The sequence below is a fragment of the Platalea leucorodia genome (assembly GCF_965183815.1).
Source record: "Platalea leucorodia genome assembly, chromosome: 8".
Taxonomy (NCBI): Eukaryota; Metazoa; Chordata; class Aves; order Pelecaniformes; family Threskiornithidae; genus Platalea; species Platalea leucorodia.
In genome coordinates this window covers 57,432,919-57,452,685 of record NC_138830.1, presented here as the reverse complement: position 1 = coordinate 57,452,685, position 19,767 = coordinate 57,432,919, and the positions used below count along the sequence as shown (strand labels likewise).

General features: G+C 59.8%; 1 protein-coding gene across 2 annotated transcripts; it reads left to right on the top strand.

Annotated features, from left to right (window-relative positions):
• The first annotated feature begins 220 nt into the window (after positions 1 to 220).
• On the top strand, positions 221 to 19,491 carry DHX38 (DEAH-box helicase 38). Of its 2 annotated transcripts, XM_082320488.1 has the most exons (27): positions 221 to 417; positions 491 to 884; positions 1,402 to 1,589; positions 1,747 to 1,851; positions 2,276 to 2,441; positions 2,556 to 2,674; positions 2,791 to 2,867; positions 3,049 to 3,204; positions 3,886 to 4,047; positions 4,133 to 4,240; positions 5,158 to 5,270; positions 5,374 to 5,511; positions 5,766 to 5,952; positions 6,043 to 6,228; positions 6,683 to 6,823; positions 7,005 to 7,115; positions 7,191 to 7,307; positions 7,558 to 7,665; positions 7,784 to 7,896; positions 8,429 to 8,637; positions 8,716 to 8,870; positions 8,948 to 9,103; positions 9,179 to 9,313; positions 9,393 to 9,518; positions 9,919 to 10,014; positions 10,185 to 10,306; positions 19,386 to 19,491. In XM_082320488.1, exons 2-27 carry the CDS (start codon positions 559 to 561, stop codon positions 19,474 to 19,476), a joined length of 3,711 nt encoding a protein of 1,236 aa, XP_082176614.1. In that variant the 5' UTR covers positions 221 to 417; positions 491 to 558; the 3' UTR covers positions 19,477 to 19,491. The 2 variants fall into 2 exon arrangements, with proteins under 2 accessions (XP_082176614.1, XP_082176615.1); XM_082320489.1 differs by lacking the exon at positions 19,386 to 19,491 and adding an exon at positions 10,452 to 10,719 and having other exon boundaries at positions 221 to 884.
• The last annotated feature ends 276 nt before the right edge of the window (positions 19,492 to 19,767 follow it).

Below are 19,767 nucleotides of genomic sequence, written 5' to 3'. Positions count from 1 at the left end.
AGCCCCTGCAGGGCTTCCCAGGGGGGGCCTGTCGGCAGGGGCTGCCGGGGGCCCCGTGGGGCTCCCCCCTTCCCCCGCCCGCGGGGCGGCCCGTCCCGTCCCGTCCCGTTCCCCCCGGCCCGTCCCTGCCCGCCCCCAGCCGCCACAGCTCTCCTCCGGCCGCGCCCTCCGCGCCGGAAGTCCTCCCGCGGCCACGTGACCCAACACGCTTTCCCCACGCCGGAAGTCCGCCAAAGACCCGGTAGCACGTCTTGTCTAGCGGTCGTTGGACTCTGTGGTGGCTGCCCCTCCTATAGGCTCTGGCCGCTATGTCTATGGTGCAAGTGGGCTAGAGCGGCTCTTCTCGCGGAGCACTGTGGGGCGGCTATGGCGGCGCTCAGGGAGCCGGTTTACGGTTGCTGAGACAACTGCAAGCAGGTGGGGGGCGGCGGGGCCGAGGGCCGGCGGCAGCGCTCCGGTACCGACCCTCCCGCTGACCTGTGCCCCGCAGGCCCCATGGGAGCCCGCCGCGGCCCGGCCGCCCGGCCCCGCGCGGCGTGGTAGCAGCCGTCGGCGGCGATGGCCGAGGCGAGCGAGGAGTCGCTGCACCGGCTGGCGGGGACGAGCCCGGACGCCGAGGTCGGCGGGCTGGTCCTGCGCAGGCGGAGCGCCGCCGCCGAGCAGCACGTCTTCAAGGCGCCGGCACCGCGGTCCTCCTTGCTGGGCCTGGACGTGTTGGCGGCCCAGAAGCGGCGGGAGCGTGAGGAGGAGGCGGCCGGTGGAAAGCGGTCCCGGGTCTCCTCCTACAAAGACTGGGAAGAGGGCCGCGACGAGGCCGGCAGCCCCGAGGAGGAGGAGGAGGAGGAGGACACCGGCCGGAGCAGCCGGAGCGCTCGCAAGGACAGGTGGGGCCTGCTCGGGGGTTCCTGGTGCTAGCGGTGGCACCGGGTGCTTTACAGCCCTTGGGTCCCTGCCGGCGGCAGCGAGCGTGGGCTGCGAGCGCTGTCAGCGTCTGCGGGGGCTGCGCCCTCCTGTGTGCGGGGAGGTCTGGAGAGCTCCTCGGCGGAGGACTGTGGGGCACCTCTACACCCGAGGAGGTCTGGGAAAAGCTCTTTCACTGGTGCCTTCCCTGAGGTGTTACGGGCAGGAGTGCTTTTGGATGCCGTTAGGCCTGCAAGCACCAGTCATCCTGGTCGTGAGACTGTCTGCTTCCGCACGCCTGGAGGCAGTGGCCTGCTCAGAAGTGCACGTGTCTGAGAGCATCGGCAGGCTTGGTGGGCTGTTAGCAAAGGATGGAAAGAGCGCTTTTAGCCATAAGCTTCTGCTGTAGCAGAGGTTAGAACTAGAGTTGTATGAGACAAGTCAAAGGCCAGCTGTTCCTCAGCACTTTGATCTTTTCTTCTCTCTGCTCTGCCTTTCCAGGCATTACCGTTCCGTCCACGTGGAAACACCTTCCTACACAGGGGGTGTCAGCGAGGAGTTTTGGGAACGCAGCCGGCAGCGGGAAAGGGAGCGTCGGGAACATGGAGTCTTTGCATCCTCCAAGGAGGAGAAGGAACGAAAGAAGGAACGCAGTAGGGATCGGGACCATGATCGTAAACGGGACCGTGGTAACTGCTCAGAGACCTTTGTGACCCTTCCTGGTTAGGGTTTGGGCTTGTCCCTCAGCCTGTTTGTAGCCCTTAGCTAATGTTCGGGGTGTTTTCTGCAGCAGACTTGGGAAGCCCGTTTGTGCACTGGGCATCTGATCCTACTTTCTTTTCGCAGAGGAGCGGGACAGAAGTCGTCACAGCAGCAGATCAGAGAGAGATGGCTCATCGGAGCGGAGCAGCAGGAGGAGTGAACCGGAGAGTCCCAGACATCGGCCCAAAGGTAGGACTGGGACCTGGTAGAGTTCTCGTGTGAGGCCTAACAGGGAGGGGCTTGTTTTTTTTTTTTTCTTTGTTTCCTGCTGTTTTTGTCAGGACAAGAGTGGGTAGAACAGCCTGTATCTTCTAACATTTGTGGTTAGGGCAAGCATAAAACTTCTAGCTTGACCTGGGTCTGGGAGCAATCTTCCAGGTGCGTGTGTGAAAATCTGGCTGATCTCTGCGCAGTGGGGTCTGTTCTGGGTCTACATGATAGAAATGTGATCCTTTGGCAATTTTCCTTGGAATTGCTGGGCCAGCCCCTCCTTTTAGAGGGAGGGCAAATGGGTACTTTCTCTCAGTGTTCCTCGCTAGAAAGTGTGAGGTGGCTCCAGGTGCCTGGGGTCACTGTTTGAACATCAGGTGTCAAACCCCATCTCTCCTGCTAGATGCAGCCACGCCGTCTCGCTCCAGCTGGGAGGAAGATGATAGTGGCTTCAGCAGTGCCCGCCGCTCTCAGTGGGAATCTCCCTCACCTGTGCCTTCTTATCGAGACTCAGAGCGCAGCCACCGGGCATCATCACTGCGGGACACGGACCGGAGAGACCGGGACAGGTATCCGTGCCTGGGGCTGCGGCTATGAGCTGTTGAGCTGCAGAAAGGGGAAGGTTTGCGTAAGAGCAGCGCCTGGCTGTGGGCACCAATTCCTCCCTCGTGCTGTTTTTTCAGGTCTGTGAGGAGCAGGTACTCAGATAAGACGCCATTGCCCACCCCGTCATACAAATACAACGAGTGGGCTGATGACCGGAGACACCTGGGGGCCACGCCGCGGCTGTCCAGAGGCAGAGGTGAGGAGCCTGGGCTGAGCTGCCTGGGCTGGGCAGCGGCAGGATCCCCTTCCCCTGCGCAGCACAAGGTCGGGCTCTGGGATTTCCTCCCGCGCTGACCAGCTCACCCCCTGCAGGGCGGCGTGCGGATGGCGAGGAGGGCATTGCCTTTGAGACGGAGGAGGAGCGGCAGCAGTGGGAGGACGACCAGCGGGTGAGAGCCCGAAGGCGGGCAAGGAGCGGGATGGACAGCGGGCTGGGGGCTGCTGGGCTGGGCTGGCTGGCGGGAGGGCCCGGCCCGGGAGTGTCTCTGCGGGCGTGCACATGCTGCGGGGGGCTGCCCAGCCCAGCCTGCGGGGCCAGCGGAGCTCAGGGCCGCACCTCTCCCCTCTCAGCAAGCTGACCGGGACTGGTACATGATGGACGAGGGCTACGACGAGTTTCACAACCCCTTGGCCTACTCCTCTGAGGAATACGTGAAGAAGCGGGAGCAGCACTTGCACAAGCAGAGGCAGAAGCGCATCTCGGCACAGCGGCGGCAGATCAATGAGGTAGGGGCGAGATGTGGAGTCAGCTGCTCTGAACGTGTGGGTGCTGCTTGTTTTGCTGCCCCTTGAGAGACCTGCTTGCTGGCCATGAAGGCTGAGCCCTTGTTCTCGGGTGGAGAAGGACGGTCTGTGTCCTGGCCCAGACCGAACGAGGGCTCACAGGGAAACTATTGTTAAGTTCCCCCAGAAAGCGCAGCCCCGTGTCTCCTGCATGGGGCAGAATTTGCAGTCATCGTGACTGTGGTGGATTGCAGTGTCCAGGGCAGCGGGAATGCAGAGAGCTATGCTCCTACTATTCTGGGGTGAGAGTTACATTACTAGGGTTATCTACCGTTGGCCCAGTGGACGCTGGGGGCTGCTGCCCTCAGCGCATGAGCAGGATTATGTCCAGACTTCCTGGCGTATTCTGAGTATGGCAGGACCCTTGTGGACAATGTCTGTCCTGCATTTCCTTGGAGACAGTCCTGTTGACCGTGTACTTCATATGGCCACTCTGTTTCCTGTACCCTGCTGCTCCCAGTTACTCTTTCTTCCCTAGCGCTTACTTTCAGGCTCCCTAGGCTGGAACCATCAATTTCATCCTATTGTCAGTGTGGGGCCCAGACCCGACCTCAGTGTTCTGGTGTGATCTCTCGGGCTTTCTGTGGGGCTTCTGTGTATTTTCTGGTACGTTGTTTTCTGCAGGATAACGAGCGCTGGGAGACGAATCGCATGCTGACCAGCGGTGTGGTTCATCGGATTGAAGTGGACGAAGATTTTGAGGAGGATAACTCTGCTAAAGTACATCTGTTGGTGCACAACCTAGTGCCCCCTTTCCTAGATGGAAGGATTGTCTTCACCAAGCAGGTAGAGACTGTGGCCGAAGGTGCTGATGGCAGGGAGCCCCGCAAGCGTGAGCTCTCTGTGCTGAAGCAACACCTCTTTTCTCTAGCCAGAGCCAGTCATCCCTGTCAAGGATGCCACCTCGGATTTGGCCATCATAGCCCGGAAAGGCAGCCAATTGGTGCGCAAGCACAGGGAGCAAAAGGAGCGTAAGAGGGTATGCTGTGACCTTTTAGCTTACTACCCTGCTGTACACATTTTGCAGTGCCTCACAGTCTTTGTCTGGACTTTGCAGAATACAGGGTTTGGCGGCAATGACGATAAGGAGTTCATACTTTTATGAGCTGGGATATCCTGCCAGCCCAGCTCATTGCATTGTCTCATAAGCAGCTGCTGTGATGTGATTTCCTGAGGCGCTGCCTGGGACATGAATTCCTGTGCACTTGTGCACAGGAGTCTGATCCAAAGGACATTTGGATCATGAGAGAAGAGAGTAGGTGGAAGAACGCAAGGTAGCTTAGGGACAGGCAACAGTCAGTATGGCAGCAGGATATATCTTGTCGTGTCTCAGCAGAAGAGTTGTGAGGAGGAGGATGTAGTAAGGTAGCATATTATTTTTTGGGGGTGTTTTCTAGGGACTTTCTCTAAAGCTTATGTGATAGCTGTGGGGAAAGCACAGGTGTGTTCCTTGTAAGTTGAAATGGAGCTGGATTTGAGCTACGTATACTATGAGTGGAATGGAGGTGGAAGCTAAACTGATATCAGAGGTGAGAGCAAACAGGAAGGTGGGAGAGAGTTCTGTGAGCACCTGTCAAGAGCAAGATTATCTCTGGTTCAGATTTGTATAACTTTAAGTTTGAATTTAATGGATGGGTCAGCAGCTGGAATAATTTTCTTAGGAGTTGGTTGGTCATCTTGTGCCTGAAGTCTCTCTATCCAGACCCGTGTCTAAAAGCTCTGCTCCAGTTCACTTGGAAGGGGGGGACTGGATGTAGGAATGGGGTGTGCATTCTGCATTGTAGCATTGGGGAATTGTGGGGCTGATATGCTTTCCTAGTCGTACAAGTAAGGTTGGAGAAGAATGACTTGTCAGTGCTTGCTGTGGCAAAGTTACGCTGCTCTCTGTCCTTCCAGGCTCAGCATAAGCACTGGGAGCTGGCAGGCACAAAATTGGGAGACATTATGGGGATCAAGAAAGAGGAAGAGAAGGACGAGATGGTGACAGAAGATGGCAAAGTGGATTATAGGTAGGAGCTTGCTTTGAATTACTCCTGCTCAGCTGGTGACGGGGGCTGTAGGCATAGCAAAGTGTGTGGAGAGGCAGTTTCAGGACTTCTGGTGTTTCCTTAGGACTGAACAGAAGTTTGCTGAACACATGAAAGAAAAAAGTGAAGCCAGCAGCGAGTTTGCCAAGAAGAAATCAATCCTGGAGCAGAGACAATATCTGCCCATCTTTGCTGTGCAGCAGGAGCTGCTCTCCATCCTCAGGTATGGCTGCTAGGGAGCTGGTCGTAGAGCATCCCCAGGGCATTGGCCTACATCTCAGGAACACAAGTGAGAAATTCTCCTAGATGCATGGCCCATTTGGAAGCCGTACCCTCAGGAAACAAAGCCCACTGCTTTGTGTGGTTGGTGGCAGCTCTCCCGCCAGAGTAGGATGACGCTTGGGTGGCCAGCCAGGGCTGTGAGTGCAAAAGCCCTTCTTTGTGGTGGATGAAGAAATACTTTTTCCCTTTCTTCAGAGATAACAGCATTGTGATTGTGGTGGGGGAGACAGGGAGTGGGAAGACGACTCAGCTGACACAGTACCTCCACGAGGATGGCTACACAGACTATGGCATGATCGGCTGCACTCAGCCCCGCCGAGTGGCGGCCATGTCAGTTGCCAAGCGGGTCAGTGAAGAGATGGGGGTGCGTCTGGGAGAGGAGGTGAGTCTGGCAGTGGGTGCAGGGGTGCAGCCTGATGACAGCGAGTGCATGGGGCTGTTGGAAGACTTGCTGGTATCTCTGCCCTCCCAGGTGGGCTATGCCATCCGCTTCGAGGACTGCACGTCCGAGAACACAGTGATCAAATACATGACAGATGGGATCCTTCTTCGTGAGTCACTGCGAGAGGCTGACCTGGACAACTACAGCGCTATCATCATGGATGAGGCACATGAGCGCTCACTCAATACTGACGTGCTCTTTGGCCTGCTTCGGGAGGTGTGTGTGAGCCCGGACTAGAGGACAGCAGCAGAGGGCACATGAGCTGGTCTTAAAGCAGAGTATTGGCAGGGACAGCCCTTCTCTACCAGGCCTGGGAGAGGGAAGCAGAGCTGCCACATCTCTGTCTGCACTTGCTGCTCCAACATCCTGGTCCCTGGTTCTGGGCGGTTAAATCTCCCCTAGTGCCTAAGTGCTGCCAGAGGCTTGCTGGCTAACTGTCAGACACTCGAGGTACAGCGATCTTTGCTGGCTTAAGGCTCCCTGGACCGAAGTCGGCGGGTCTTTTTAACTGCACAGATCACATAGCATCTGTGTTCCCTGGCATTAGTGGCCAGTGCCTCTAGAGTACCGCTGAAGCTCTGTCCTGTGCTGTTGTCTCAGTAATAATGGAAGCAGCCTGCAGCCATGGACAAATGCCCCTTCCTTATTGTTCCTTTCATCTGCTTTCTAGGTGGTGGCCCGACGCTCAGATCTGAAGCTTGTTGTCACCTCGGCCACCATGGATGCAGATAAGTTTGCCTCCTTCTTTGGGAACGTTCCTATTTTCCACATTCCTGGGCGCACTTTCCCTGTTGATATTCTTTTCAGCAAGGTATGGTCAACGTTGCAGAGTGAAGTCCTGTCGTGACAGGAGGGGGTTGTCACTTGGGTGTACTGTACTCTGTGGTGGACAGAAAAGATAGAGGAGGAGTAGCCGTGCTATGATGGAGTCTTGCACACAGGATGGGGCAGGTGAGATTCTTGGCTTCTGTAACCTGGGCTGTGCCTTTCAGACCCCGCAAGAGGATTATGTGGAGGCTGCAGTGAAACAAGCCCTGCAGGTCCATTTGTCTGGTGCTCCCGGAGACATCCTCATCTTCATGCCTGGCCAGGAGGACATAGAGGTGAGCTGGAAGGGCAGGCACTGTCCTACCCCCTTGTTGTTTTAATCTTATGTTTACCCCCCTCTTTGTGTCTAGGTGACCTCAGAGCAAATTGTGGAGCACCTTGAGGAGCTGGAGAAGGCGCCTGCTCTTGCTGTACTACCTATCTATTCTCAGCTACCGTCGGACTTGCAGGCCAAGATCTTCCAGAAGGTGCTGATGTGTGCTCTGTGGTAGGAGTGGGGACAGGGGATACTAGTGCAGGAAGGACTACTGAGCATGAGTGAGGGGTGCAGACACGCCTTTTGTATTGCATGTGGAGGGCGAGAAAAAGCATGTGTCCCCCTCAACTTCCCGAGAGTCACCCCCGTCCTTCTGGGTTCCGTATTGCTGCTCTGCACTCTTCCTCAGTGGTGCAGAGGCCCTTGCCCAGGGAGTTGACTGATGTGCGGTATGCTTGCAGGCTCCAGATGGGGTCAGGAAGTGCATTGTTGCCACTAACATTGCAGAGACCTCGCTGACAGTGGATGGCATCATGTTTGTGATTGACTCTGGCTACTGCAAGTTGAAGGTAAGCTAAGATTTCTTGTGCTGTTTATGTCTGTGATCTCTGGGGTTGGGTTGAGGGAGTTCTGTGGTAGTAACCCAGCCTTCCCCTTACTTCAGTCTCTTCTTCTTGTGCCTTGCAGGTTTTCAACCCCCGTATAGGCATGGATGCACTGCAGATCTACCCCATCAGTCAAGCCAATGCCAATCAGAGGGCAGGCCGAGCTGGCCGAACAGGCCCAGGCCACTGCTTCAGGTAGGTACATCACCGGTGTTCCTGTTCCTGTTGTATCTGCAGCTTGGCATCAGGTTATGTGTATTTTTTTCTCAATGGAGCTGTTTGTTATCTTGAGCTTCTGGGGGATGAGGGCAGTAGGCAGGCCTTGAGGACTTCTCTTTTGGACCCAGTGCCTCTGCAGAGTAAAGGATATGCTCCAGTTTCTTCCCTTTCCCATCTTCACTTGTGGCTGTTCCACCCTTGCTGCTGTCAGGAAAGCAGCCAAGCCAAAGGCAGCTTTCTCAAAGCTTTGCTTTGAGACTGGTCTGCGCCCAGTCTGCGACTGTGCTTGAGAGGGGTGTACGCTGTACTGCAGCCCAGGCACCCTTACGTGCTGGGGAGGCCACACTTTGGCCAGGGTAGGAGGTTCCTCCCTGGGTCCTGCTGGCTGGCCTGGCTGAGTGCAGAGGCGCTGCCCCGTGCCGTGCCTGGCTTGGGCAAGGGCTGGTGAGTCAGTAAGGAACACAGTGGCCTGCACGGGAGGAGCATGCTCTTGGCATCTGTTCCCTAGGCTCTACACCCAGAGTGCCTACAAGAACGAGCTGCTGACCACCACGGTGCCCGAGATCCAGCGCACCAACCTCGCCAATGTAGTGCTTTTGCTCAAGTCCCTGGGTGTGCAGGACCTGCTGCAGTTCCACTTCATGGATCCGCCTCCCGAGGACAACATGCTGAACTCCATGTACCAGCTGTGGATCCTGGGGGCCCTGGATAACACAGGTATTGGCTGCTGGGGCAAGCTGTCAGCCCGTGGGACTGGGACCTGTCCAGCTGCTGATCCCTGTGCTGTTCCTACAGGTGGTCTGACCTCAACAGGACGTCTCATGGTGGAGTTCCCACTGGATCCTGCGCTCTCCAAAATGCTCATTGTCTCCTGTGATATGGGTTGCAGCTCTGAGATCTTGCTCATTGTCTCCATGTTGTCTGTGCCTGCCATCTTTTATCGGCCTAAGGTACCTGTTTGCTCTTTCGGCAGTCTGGGGCCTTCCCCTGCTCTTTGACTAACCTGTGCTCTTTGCTCACCCTTCAGGGCCGAGAGGAGGAGAGTGACCAAGTGCGGGAGAAATTTGCTGTTCCAGAGAGTGACCACTTGACTTATCTCAATGTTTACCTCCAGTGGAAGAACAACAGCTATTCCACGCTGTGGTGCAACCAGCACTTCATCCATGCCAAGGCCATGCGGAAGGTGAGGCTGTGGCAATGAGGCTGGGGGAGGGAGCCTTACGCAGGAGAGGGATCTGACTGCTACACCCCTTTGCAGGTGCGGGAGGTGCGTGCCCAGCTCAAGGACATCATGGTGCAGCAGCGGATGAGCCTAGCGTCCTGTGGTACTGACTGGGACGTTGTCAGGAAGTGCATCTGTGCCGCGTATTTCCATCAAGCTGCAAAGCTGAAGGTGAGAGGTGTCTGTGCCAGTCTGGGGGCTGAGGGGCCCTGTCTGGGAACAGGTGGGCTAACCACACTTCCCTTCGCAGGGCATCGGCGAGTACGTGAACATCCGCACAGGCATGCCCTGCCACCTGCACCCCACGAGCTCCCTGTTCGGCATGGGCTACACACCGGACTACATTGTGTATCATGAGCTGGTCATGACCACCAAGGTGAGCTTGAGCTGAGGGCTAGCAAGAAGGGTGAGGAGTGCTCTGAGGGCGATGGGAGGGCTTTGCTGTAATAACTAGGATCTGTCAGAAGGGCAGTTCTCAGCCTTTCTCATCTACACCAACTAGGCATGTCTGTGCCATCTGCAGAGTCCTGTTTGTCCCTTTCCCAATATTTTTCCCTGGCCTATGTGGGACATGTTTGAACCTCTTTGCGGTCTCACCAAGTCCAGCCCATAGCAGGTTCTGAGGCCAGGAGGAATTGTCTGGAAGGGGTATAGTCCCAGCCTGAGAAGTGCCACCAGCAAGTGGGGGAGGGAGGGAGCTGCCATGGTGCTGGAAATGGTGCCCAGGCCCTGAGAGTGCCAGCCTGCGACCCTGGTCTTTCCTTCTGTCCCTGCAGGAATACATGCAGTGTGTCACTGCTGTGGATGGAGAGTGGCTGGCAGAGCTGGGCCCTATGTTCTACAGTATCAAACATGCTGGCAAGTCCCGCCAGGTGAGTCTCCTGTCCACGACAAGCTGGCAGACAGCAGGCCCACTGCATGCCTGTTCTAGTACAGTGTGTGTGTGTGTGTTTTGACATGGAGGGAACGGGCCTGTGGGCCTGCAGAGTCTGCTGCTGGCCAGCCCTCTGCCTATCCCTGACCTGCTGCTGCCTTGCTGCAGGAGAACCGCCGCCGTGCCAAGGAGGAAGCGTCTGCCATGGAGGAAGAGATGGCTCTGGCTGAGGAGCAGCTGCGCGCCCGCCGGGAGGAGCAGGAGCGCCGTAACCCACTCGGCAGCGCACGGTAGGTGCTGGCCCTGCCTGGCCATGGGTTGCCCACTTAAGAGCGGGAGTAGTGAGCTGTGTGGAGGATCCCAACTTCCCTGTGGGGGTTCTGGTGCAGGGAAAGGTTGCGTCTTCCAATAATCGCCCTTGTCCTCTCCTGGCAGATCTACTAAGATCTACACCCCTGGGCGGAAGGAGCAGGGGGAGCCCCTGACGCCACGACGTACCCCAGCCCGCTTTGGCCTCTAAGGCGGCAGCGCCTGTTGCTTTGAGGCGTAAAGACTTCCAGGAGCAGCCGAGTCTTAGGAGAGTGGCCTGCTCCTCTGATCACTGTACTCTGTGAGGCTCTCTACAGCTTGCAGCCCAGGAAGGCTTTGGTGCTTGGCACTAATTTTGCTACAGAACAGAAAGAATTTTATTTGTTCAAAGGTTGTCAGTCTCATCCTTGCTTTGTTTTGCGCTGCTTCTTGTGCTGGGTGGAGGCAGCCCTGCAGAACCGTGCAGGGCTGGTACTGTCAAGCTGTTGCCCTGTAGAGCCTGGGACAAGGCACAGAATTACACTGACCTAGGGGGCAAAGACAGCCTGTCCCTGGCCCAGCCCTGGCCCATGCTACTGCAAAGGCAGTTCTCCCGCAGCCCGTGCCCTGGCAGGCAGCGCTGCCCAGCTCTCCCTGTACACGCAAGACCACAGGCTCAGCCCTCTTTCAGGCCAGGCTGTGCCAGGAACTCTGCTCACCTTCAGCTGCTCTTGCTTGTGGTGCTGCTCGTGTGTTCGGACCATCAGGTAGGTGTTTTCCTCCTGCATCCTGCCCAGTGTGTCCTGAAGATACCTGGAGGACAGGCAGGGGAGACGAGGTGATGCAGTGGTGCAGAGACAGTCCTGATCTGCTGGCCTTGCAGGAGCTTGGGTAGTCCAGTAGTTGTCCGTCTGTCCCATACACCTTTGCCGGCAGCAGTAACTGCTGTGTGCGGAGAGCTCAGCCCCACTCCCCATGTTCACCACTTACTCCTTTTCGCCTGTCAGCTCTGCGGTCTGCTTGATTTGCTGCTGGATCTTGTGCCCTAGTTTCTCATTTGACTGCCTGAAAACAAGGTGTGAGCTGAGTGAGCTGGTGGGAGGAGAAGGCAGCCGCCTGCCCTCTCTACTCCAGTGAGGCTTCTCACTCACATCTGCTCCTTTGCACGCTGGCTCATGTTGACCAGCACCAGCTCCCTCTCTGTGCGCAGCCTGCTGCTGTCGGAGCGTGCCAGGACGTGGGAAGAGTGCAGGGTTTCTACCTGGAAAGAATGACCCCCCCGTGCCATGTGTGAAGCAGCACGTGACTGCTCTTCCCAACCTCTGTGTGTCTGGGGCTGAAGGCAGCTGGGGAAACCAGGCTGTGCTGGGGCAGCAGCCTTTGGGGCTGAGCAGAGGGGCTGGAGATGCCGGTGTCTCGGGAGAGCTGCTCTGGAGAACTGTCACCTCAGCACTACTGGCCCTGAACTTCTCATAACAGGGTAGTTTCATGCTGAGGGACTTCTTTCTAGCAACGGAGCAAGGAGGGCTACTTTAAGGAGAACAAGATGTTTAGCCCTGCTGTTGCCAGACCCACAGCCTCCTCCCTCGGCAGCCTGGGACCTGCAGTACGCTGTCCCCTGTCCTGTCCTCGCCACCTCTGCCCTGCGCCAGGATCTGCCGTTCCCTGGTGCTAGGGGTCCAGCCTGCGCTCCTGCCCTCGGGCTGCGGTGCTGCTTGTTTCTATCCTGCACCTGCTCCGTGGCCTTGCTGAGCTCTTCCTTGAGGAAGGCCAGTTCCACCTTGCAAACAACCAGCTCCTCTTCTCGCATAGCCAGAGCTCGCTCACTGTCCTGGTGTAGCTGCTGCCAGCGTTGGGCTCGGCTGCTCAGCTCCTGCAGCCTCTCCTGGAGGGAGCGGGCCTGCCGGTGGCACAGAGAGGCAGTGAGAGACGGGCTGAACGCAGCCTCCCAGTGCCCTGTGGGAAGGCTTGGGACACGCTTGCCTCCTGCTGGCTCTGCTCCTGGGACCCCTGCAGCTTCCTCAGCTCCCAGCGGAGCTGCTGCCTCTGTTCCTCATAGGCTGTAATCTTCTCCTCCTGCTTGGCTTTCTCTTGCTGGGCTTGGGCCAGCTCTGCCTGCAGGGTGGCCATGTCCTGCACCTGCATGCAAAGTTGTGGAGCAGGGAGGGTGGTTGGCCAAGCCATGGGCAGGCTGGGGCTCCCCCAGGGGCTCCTCTTGCCCAGAAGCAGGAAAGGGCTCTCTGCAGCACTTTGCTGCTCTGGTGCTGAGGGCTGCATGGCAGCTGGTTGCATCTCGGGGCTGTCCTGTCCTTCCCCTCACCTGTTGCAGCAGCTCTGCCAGGTGCTTTCTGTTGGAAGCCGCTTTTTGCTGCAGGTCTTGGATCGTCTCCTGGGCTCCACTTAGCTGCTGCAGACTTTGCTGCTCCCGGGCCTGGGTGGCTTCCAGCTCCTCCTGCAGCCGAGCCAGGCTGTGCCACAGGCCCTGGCTCTGCTCCCTCTCTGCCACCAGCTGCAGAGAAGGCAATGCATTAGTGGGTGCTGCATTGCTGTGCTAGTGATGCTTCCTGCCAGACCGAGGTCTGCGCCCTCTCTTCTGCTGCCGATCCCAGCTCACTGCCCACTCCTGCAGCACAGGCTTTGCTGCAGGGCTTTATTCTCTCTCTTGAGGGTGCTTGTCCACTCCGTTGCCTGCTGCAGCTCTTGCTAGAGCTTTTCCTTCCTGTCCTGCTGACAGCATAGCTCCCCTTGCAGCTCCCACAGTGTGGTAGCCTGCTCCTGGCGCTGGGCAGGCCCTGGGTTATCCATGGGGACAGAGGAGACTGGGGCCAGGCTGATGGAGGGACGCCACAGCAGGTCTTGCCCACTGCCTACCTGCTCCCTCAGGGCTTGCAGCTGTTCCTGGCTCCTCTGCAGCTTCTCTTCGGCATGGGCTGCAGCGTGCATGTGTTGCAGCGCCTGCTCGAGGGTCACCTGCTGTTTCCACTGCCACTGGCTCAGCTCTGCCTGGAGCCACGCTGCCAGCTCCCTGGGGCAAGGGCACAGTCTGAGCTGTGGCAGCCCCAGGCTGCCCTCCCTCGAAGACGCGGGTGCAGGCAGAACCCTGGTCGGGCTCTGGCTGTGCTAGGGACAGCCAGCCTCAGGGCCTGCCTACCTGCTCTGCGCCTGCTCAGCCTTGCTGCTGGCTGCTTGCTTCTGCAGTGCTTGCAGCTCGGCCTCCACCTCGCAGTTGGCCTTGTGCTGCATGCCCTTTCCCAAGCACAGGCATGGCTGCTCCTCCGTGTGCTGCAGGATGACCGGGGCTGGCAGCTGCTCTGCTGGTGGCTGGGCTGCTTGAGACAGTGGGGGCAGGCTGGCATTGCCTCCCCCGACTCTGTCCCAGGGCTTCTGTGGGAAGCGGAGCAGGGCTCAGCCCTGCAGTGCAGTTTTGGGACACTTGCTCTCGCGGCTCCTATGCCTCCCTGGCTGCTTCCCCCCAGCCTCGGGGAGCTGCCCCTCCACCTTCCAGAACTGTTGCACAGGGAAACGCTGTCTGCCCTGTAAATCTGCAACTAGTGATGCTCCAAAAGCACAAGGAGCCTGTGGTGCCCGCAGGGTCTTGCCATTTCCCCATTGTTGCACCATGGTGGACTGAGTGCTGCTGTAGCACGTGGACATGCAGTAACCGATGGGGAGGCACTGCCTGCTGCCTCCTGGGGTGCTCGCCTGCCTCATCCTCCAGCCCTGTGTGCACTTAGCCTTATGGGTGCCAGATGCCTCCTTGCTGCTGCTCTCTGCCATCGGGGCAAGCTGTTGGCTCCAGCTCTGCCTCCCCACCAGAGTCACCAAGAGCATGCAACCCCAGGGTGCTGGCTGCAGGCTCCAGTCCTCACATGTCCCAGCCCTGTGGCCCTGGATGTCCCCCTCCTCGCCCACCCCACCTTCCTCAGCACTGCTTCGCTCGGCCGCCCTCCCGAGCTCCATGTCCTGTGCCTGGTACTGGAGCTGCTCAGCTGCCCACTTCTGCCTGCAGTGCCTCAGCTCTGCGCCTGCCACCACCTGTGTGAGCAGCACAGCCACGTGCTCTCTGCCGGCTCCCGCCTGGCCCCGGTGCTGTGGCTGCCGGCACTGACCTGCTCGAGCAGCTCTGTGGGCTCCTGGATATTGTAGCTGGTGTCAGAATGGCTTTGGGGGGACACATAGGGGACCTCTGTCTGCACAGCCTTATCCGTCTGGTCCTGTGGAGAGGTGCATCACTGGCCTGCGGGTACCCAGCAGGGTGCGGGACGCCCTGGATCGCCCCGTGCTCCTGCTGTGGAGAGGCTGGGGCTGGAGAAGCAGCTCGTTGGGGACAACCCATGGGCAATGAGCTCTTAGGGAGGGCCTGCGGCGGAGGGATGTGGCCTGCACCGGGTGGGAGGTGGGACGGCTGCTGGCTCCTGGCTCATCCCTGTGCAGCCCCCGCAGTGCCCTCCCTGTTGTGGGGTGTCTGCTGGACACCCAGCAGCCCTGGACAGGCATCCCTGCGGTCCCTGACCTGTGACAGGGCACGGGCACATGAGGAGAGCAGTGAGCCCAGCTCGCTGGCAAGGCTGTGGGCTGCAGCAGTGCCACCAGCCCTGGGATGGTGCCCAGGGTGTCAGTGGGGCCATTGGGGGCTGCAGTCTTCCAGCTCTGCTCAGCTGGGTGGACTGGGCCACACCAGCCATGCCTGCCCTGTGTCTGGCATGGCCCATACTGGGTGCGGTGCTAAATCCTTGTCCCACAGGTGGTTGGCAGGACATCCCCTGCCCTCCCCTGGGGGCTGGTCACCAGCTGTTTGCAGAGGCAGGGCTGTTGGGCAGGCACGGTGCCTAGCCCGCGATGGGATGGCTGTGGGGGGCACGTGGCCAAGGGCGGGGGACTCATGCAGCCCGGCCTGTGGCCACTATGCCCGGCAGCGGTACCTTGCTCATCATTGCCTGGTACTGCTGCATCAGAAAGACCAAGTCCTGGTGCTTCTGCTGCACTGCACACTCCTGCTGCTGCAGCTGGACCAGCCGCTCGCGGTTTGTGTTCCTGCAGAAGTCCAGGTCCAGCTGCAGAGCCTGTATCGAGGCCAGCACCTGTGCTGGCTCCAGCTCCTGCTGCTGCGTGTCCTGGCATGCTTGGGGCTCCCCTTGCCGTGGCTCCAGCACCGACGCTTGCCTTTGGCCCTAGGACGTAGCATTAGCAGCATCTGCCTGGCTCGCTGCTGTGGCCAGCCCATCTTGCAGCTTCTGGCAGGCACTGGGGCTGGACGACAAACGCTGGCAGTCCAGGTTTTGGTCAGAGAGCAGCAATGGGGTGTGCTGGTGACTGGTGGGTGCAGACCTCTCCCCGCCCAGGCAGCGCCACCCTGTGTGTGTGTTCTGACCGTCCCCCAGGCTCACGAGCAGCCAAGCCCCCGACAGTGCTGGCACTTGGCACTGCAGTGATGCCAGCATGAGCTGTGGCTGCTGTGGGAAATGGTGGCAGTGGGACCAGTGCAGCCGCAGAAGGACTGGGCACCCCTGAGCCCTTGTGCTTCCCCCAGCCCTGGGGGACGAGCTGTCTGGTGGCACAGGCGAGGGCTGGCCAGGGCCTCCTATACCACCCGGCCACCAGCCTGCAGCTACACGACCAGTGCCTGGGGTGGGAGTGGGGTTGGCACTGCTCACCTGGGGCTGCCAGGTCTCTGTCTCCTGCTGAAGCTGCTGGATGGAGCTGCTCAGCTCTGATGGTGCCTCCTCTGCTCCTGGCAGCCCTCCGCAGGGACCCTCAGGCTGGCCCAGAGGTGCAGGAACCTCCCTGGACATGCCACATTTTGGCGACTCTCTCGCTGCTGGAGGGACCACAAGATGGGACAGGCCTTGCCCGCTGGCCCCAGACAACCCTTGGTCCCAGGGAGGGGGCAGCCAGGGATGTCACCCAGCCCTGCCTGGGGCAGCCCCCCCATCCCGCGGCATTGCCACTGCCACTCCCCATCGCGGGAGCACCCGGTGCCAATGGGAGATGCCAAGCCTGGGGCTCCTGCAAAAGCACGGCAGAGCTGCGCGGGGGCCACGGCCCTCCCCTCCAGCAGCACCTGCCCCCTCTCCGCAGAGCATGGCCCCCACAGCTGCCTGCAGCCCTCACCATGGCCTTCATGTGGCATACTCCTCCTCGACCGTGCTCTGTCTCTGGCATGTCATGACACTGCCCTGCCCGCAGCCCGTGCCCTGGCCCGGTTCTGGGGACAATGCCCAGAACCAGAACCTGGTGACGCTGTGCCCCAGGGAACTCCTCCTGGTGCTGGTGCATCGGGCAAGCCCTGTCCCGTGCCGCTGGCATACCCAGCGCTGGCATACGTGGTGAGCCTTGCAGCATCCTCATGCCATGGCAGGGCCTCACCAGGCTCACACTGCCCTTGCACCCCCTTCTCTCTGTGCTACCCGCCTTGCACCATCCTTGTGCTGTGCTCTGCCCCGTTGCTGGCCCCAGGACTCGCTGCAAGCCTGCAGCCAGAGGTGGGTGCCAGTGGGGCTGGCAGCGGTGCCACGCTCGGTGCCGTGCCCCTGGGACAGCCGGGCACAGCTGCCTCCCACTGCGCTGGCCTGCGGCTCCCCGAGATGCCCCCCAGAGCTGCGCCGAGCTCTCAGAGGAGCTATTGACCACATCGACTGAGGCCGCTGCTCCGTGTTTCTCCCTGTCCAAAAGGGTAAAAGTAACAGAAACAAGTTGTCGGAAATGAAATTTCAATTTCTCCACGCCCTTCCCTGTCCATGCGGCTTCCCAGCACAGATCAATAGTGTTTAGACAGGCAAGGAGATTTTTTTCCCCTCTTAAAGCACCAGATCAATAGCAGGAAAAAAATAAAACAAACCCAAAACAAACCCCTCTGTCTGTGCGTGCGTGTGCTATAGTAAATGTGAACAAATCGGGCCCCGGGGCCGCTCAAGCGGTGTCACGGCAGCGGCTGGGGGTGGGCGGCTGCGCAGTGCGGCCCCTCTGCTCTGCACACCAAGCACGGGGCACGGCTGGTGGGACCTGCCGCAGGGGCGCATCCTGGCAGGGCTGCAGGCCACGGGCCCGAGGGCAGGCTGAGCGTGCCCCAGGAGCTTCTTGGGGCAAGCGCAGCGCCCGTGGGCAAGGAGAGGCTCTGAGGATGGAGACGAGCCTGGCTGTCAGCCCGGCTGCTGCTGGGGGAGTTGACAAAAACTCAAATCAGCAGGCACATGTGCAACGCCGATCTGCTGGGAGAGGGCAAGCAGCTTTTGCAAAGGGAAATCCTGCTGTGCAACGCTGCAGGGAACCTTCACCCAGGGCTTTTAGGAAAATGATCAGCCAGTGCACAGGGGATGCACGGGTGCTGGCAGGAGGAATGCCGGGCAGTGACCTCCAGCCAGTTGCTGGGCACAGGAGACCTGCCCCATCCCGTGGGGCCGCAGGTCACCCTGTAGCAGGTGGGAGGCATGGGTGCAATTTGCCAAGCTGCCCAAGGACTGCGTAAGACGGTGAGCAGACGGCGAGAGAGGCAGTGCTAGTTCAGGGTAGGTAAATGTGCAGCAGTGCAGATGTATGAAAACCATAGCGGCAAAACGCTGGTGCGGATGGGATTGCTGGCTGGTGAGATGGGGTCTGCGGTGCCTGAGCTGGGGGCTGCTGGGGGAGCCTTGCACCCCCGGCCAGCGTGCTTGCTGAGGCCGGGGGAGTGGCCGGGGCTGCCCCACCACGGCTCAAGAGCTCTGGGCAGCGCGCGGCTGCTCTGTGCGCCCTGCCTGGGGACACGCTGCAGCAGCCGGGGTGCCCGGGGTGGCCGGGCAGGTCACTGGGTGCCAGCGCTGCCTTGAGCACAGCCATGGCCCTGGCTGCCTGTGCCACAGGGCTCCCTGTGCTGTCGCCCCTCGCTGACGCTCAGAGCGGTTTCACAGGTAAGTATTTTAACTGGAAATTTCCAAGGCCAAGCTGGACCCAGAAGGTGAACGCAGATGTACCATAATAGAAATCATCAGTTGCCATGACGACCTGCTCCACCAGCGGGTTGCAGCCACAGGCGGTGGGAGTGGGCGCAGCACCAACAGTCCTGCGAGCAGGGCCACTTAACCCCCACTGTGCAGGACGCTATTGAATTTAGTTCAAGTGCAAGGGAACAAAATTTCCCTGCAGATTTCAGTCTTGTTCAGGCAGCGGCAGCCAGGCCACAGAGCCTCCACAGGGCACAGAGCCTCCGTGGCTGCCATCCGCTGCCTCGGTGCTGTGTCACGGCCTTATTGCTACTTTAATTAAAGCTGGTTGCCCTCCCCTGCAGCAGCCTGCACATCGCACATCTGCTGGGACTCAGCCCAGAGCAGCCGGCACTGCTTGGCATGGTGCAGCTCTGCCCAGCACATGGCGGCACACCTTAGCATGGCAGATCTGCAGCCTGCAGCGCTGCGGCCCATTGCAGCCGCTGCTTACGTGGGCCTTTGCTACCTCGTTTGCCCTCGTTACTGCATGCAGCAGCCCTGGCTCTGCCGCCAGGCTGTGCCCACTGCCAAGCTGGTTGTTGCATGTGCTGTGGTGGTCCGCACTGCCATGCCATGTGTGCTGCACTGTGCTGAGCTGTGCCATGCTGTGCTGCATCGTGCCATGCGTGCTGTACCGTGCCATGTTGCATTGTGCAACATGCAACGCCGTGCTGTGTTTTGCCATGCATGCCACACTGTACCGAGCTGTGCTGCGCTGCACGGACCCGGCCACCGGCTCCTGGAGCAGGGGAGCTGCGGTGGGGCCGTGCACTGGGCTGGTGTTTTCAGAGGTGCCCGCTGCCTGTGCCTGGGCAGATCCGACCCACCGCCATGCCTCGCCTCGCCTCCGGCCACTGTGGTGCCGATCCTGCTGCCCCGGGGCTGGCTGCTGCGGGGCTGCGGGCAGCGCCTGCCTTGGCAGGGCTCAACCTCGCTCCAGCTCCTTGTGAGCCCGTGGGGCAGCCCCACGCCTCGACACACAGCCGCCTGCCCGTGCTCGCCTGGTGCTGGGAGGATGGGGGGGCCAAACTGGACCCTCTGCTGGGTGACCCGGCACCGCACAGTGCTGGGGGTGGGAGTTGTCTCACTTTAATTACTGCCGTAATGTTATTCTTTTCAGTGCCACGTTAATTGAAATTAAACAGCTGCCACATTCTGGCTGGGACAAAAGTGAATCCTTTTTCATTCCCCTCCGGTTTAATGAAGACTGACGTGCTGAGAGAAAACAAAGGCGATCCAGCTGCCGCCTCTCGCCGGCACATGCACCAGCAATTACCAGGGAACCGGCGACCTGGCGGAGACACCCTGGAGCACCCCACAGCCGCCAGCCCCAGGCAGCCTGGCCCCCGCGCCCCGGGGCGCTCCCACCCGAAGGACCTGGCCGAGGGGCCGCAGGGGACGGGGCGCCCCTGTCGCAGGGCATGCTGGCACGGGGGTGCCGGGGAGAACTGCAACGTGCCCAGGCGCTGAGTGGAGGCTTTGACCCAGTCCGTTAAGAAGCA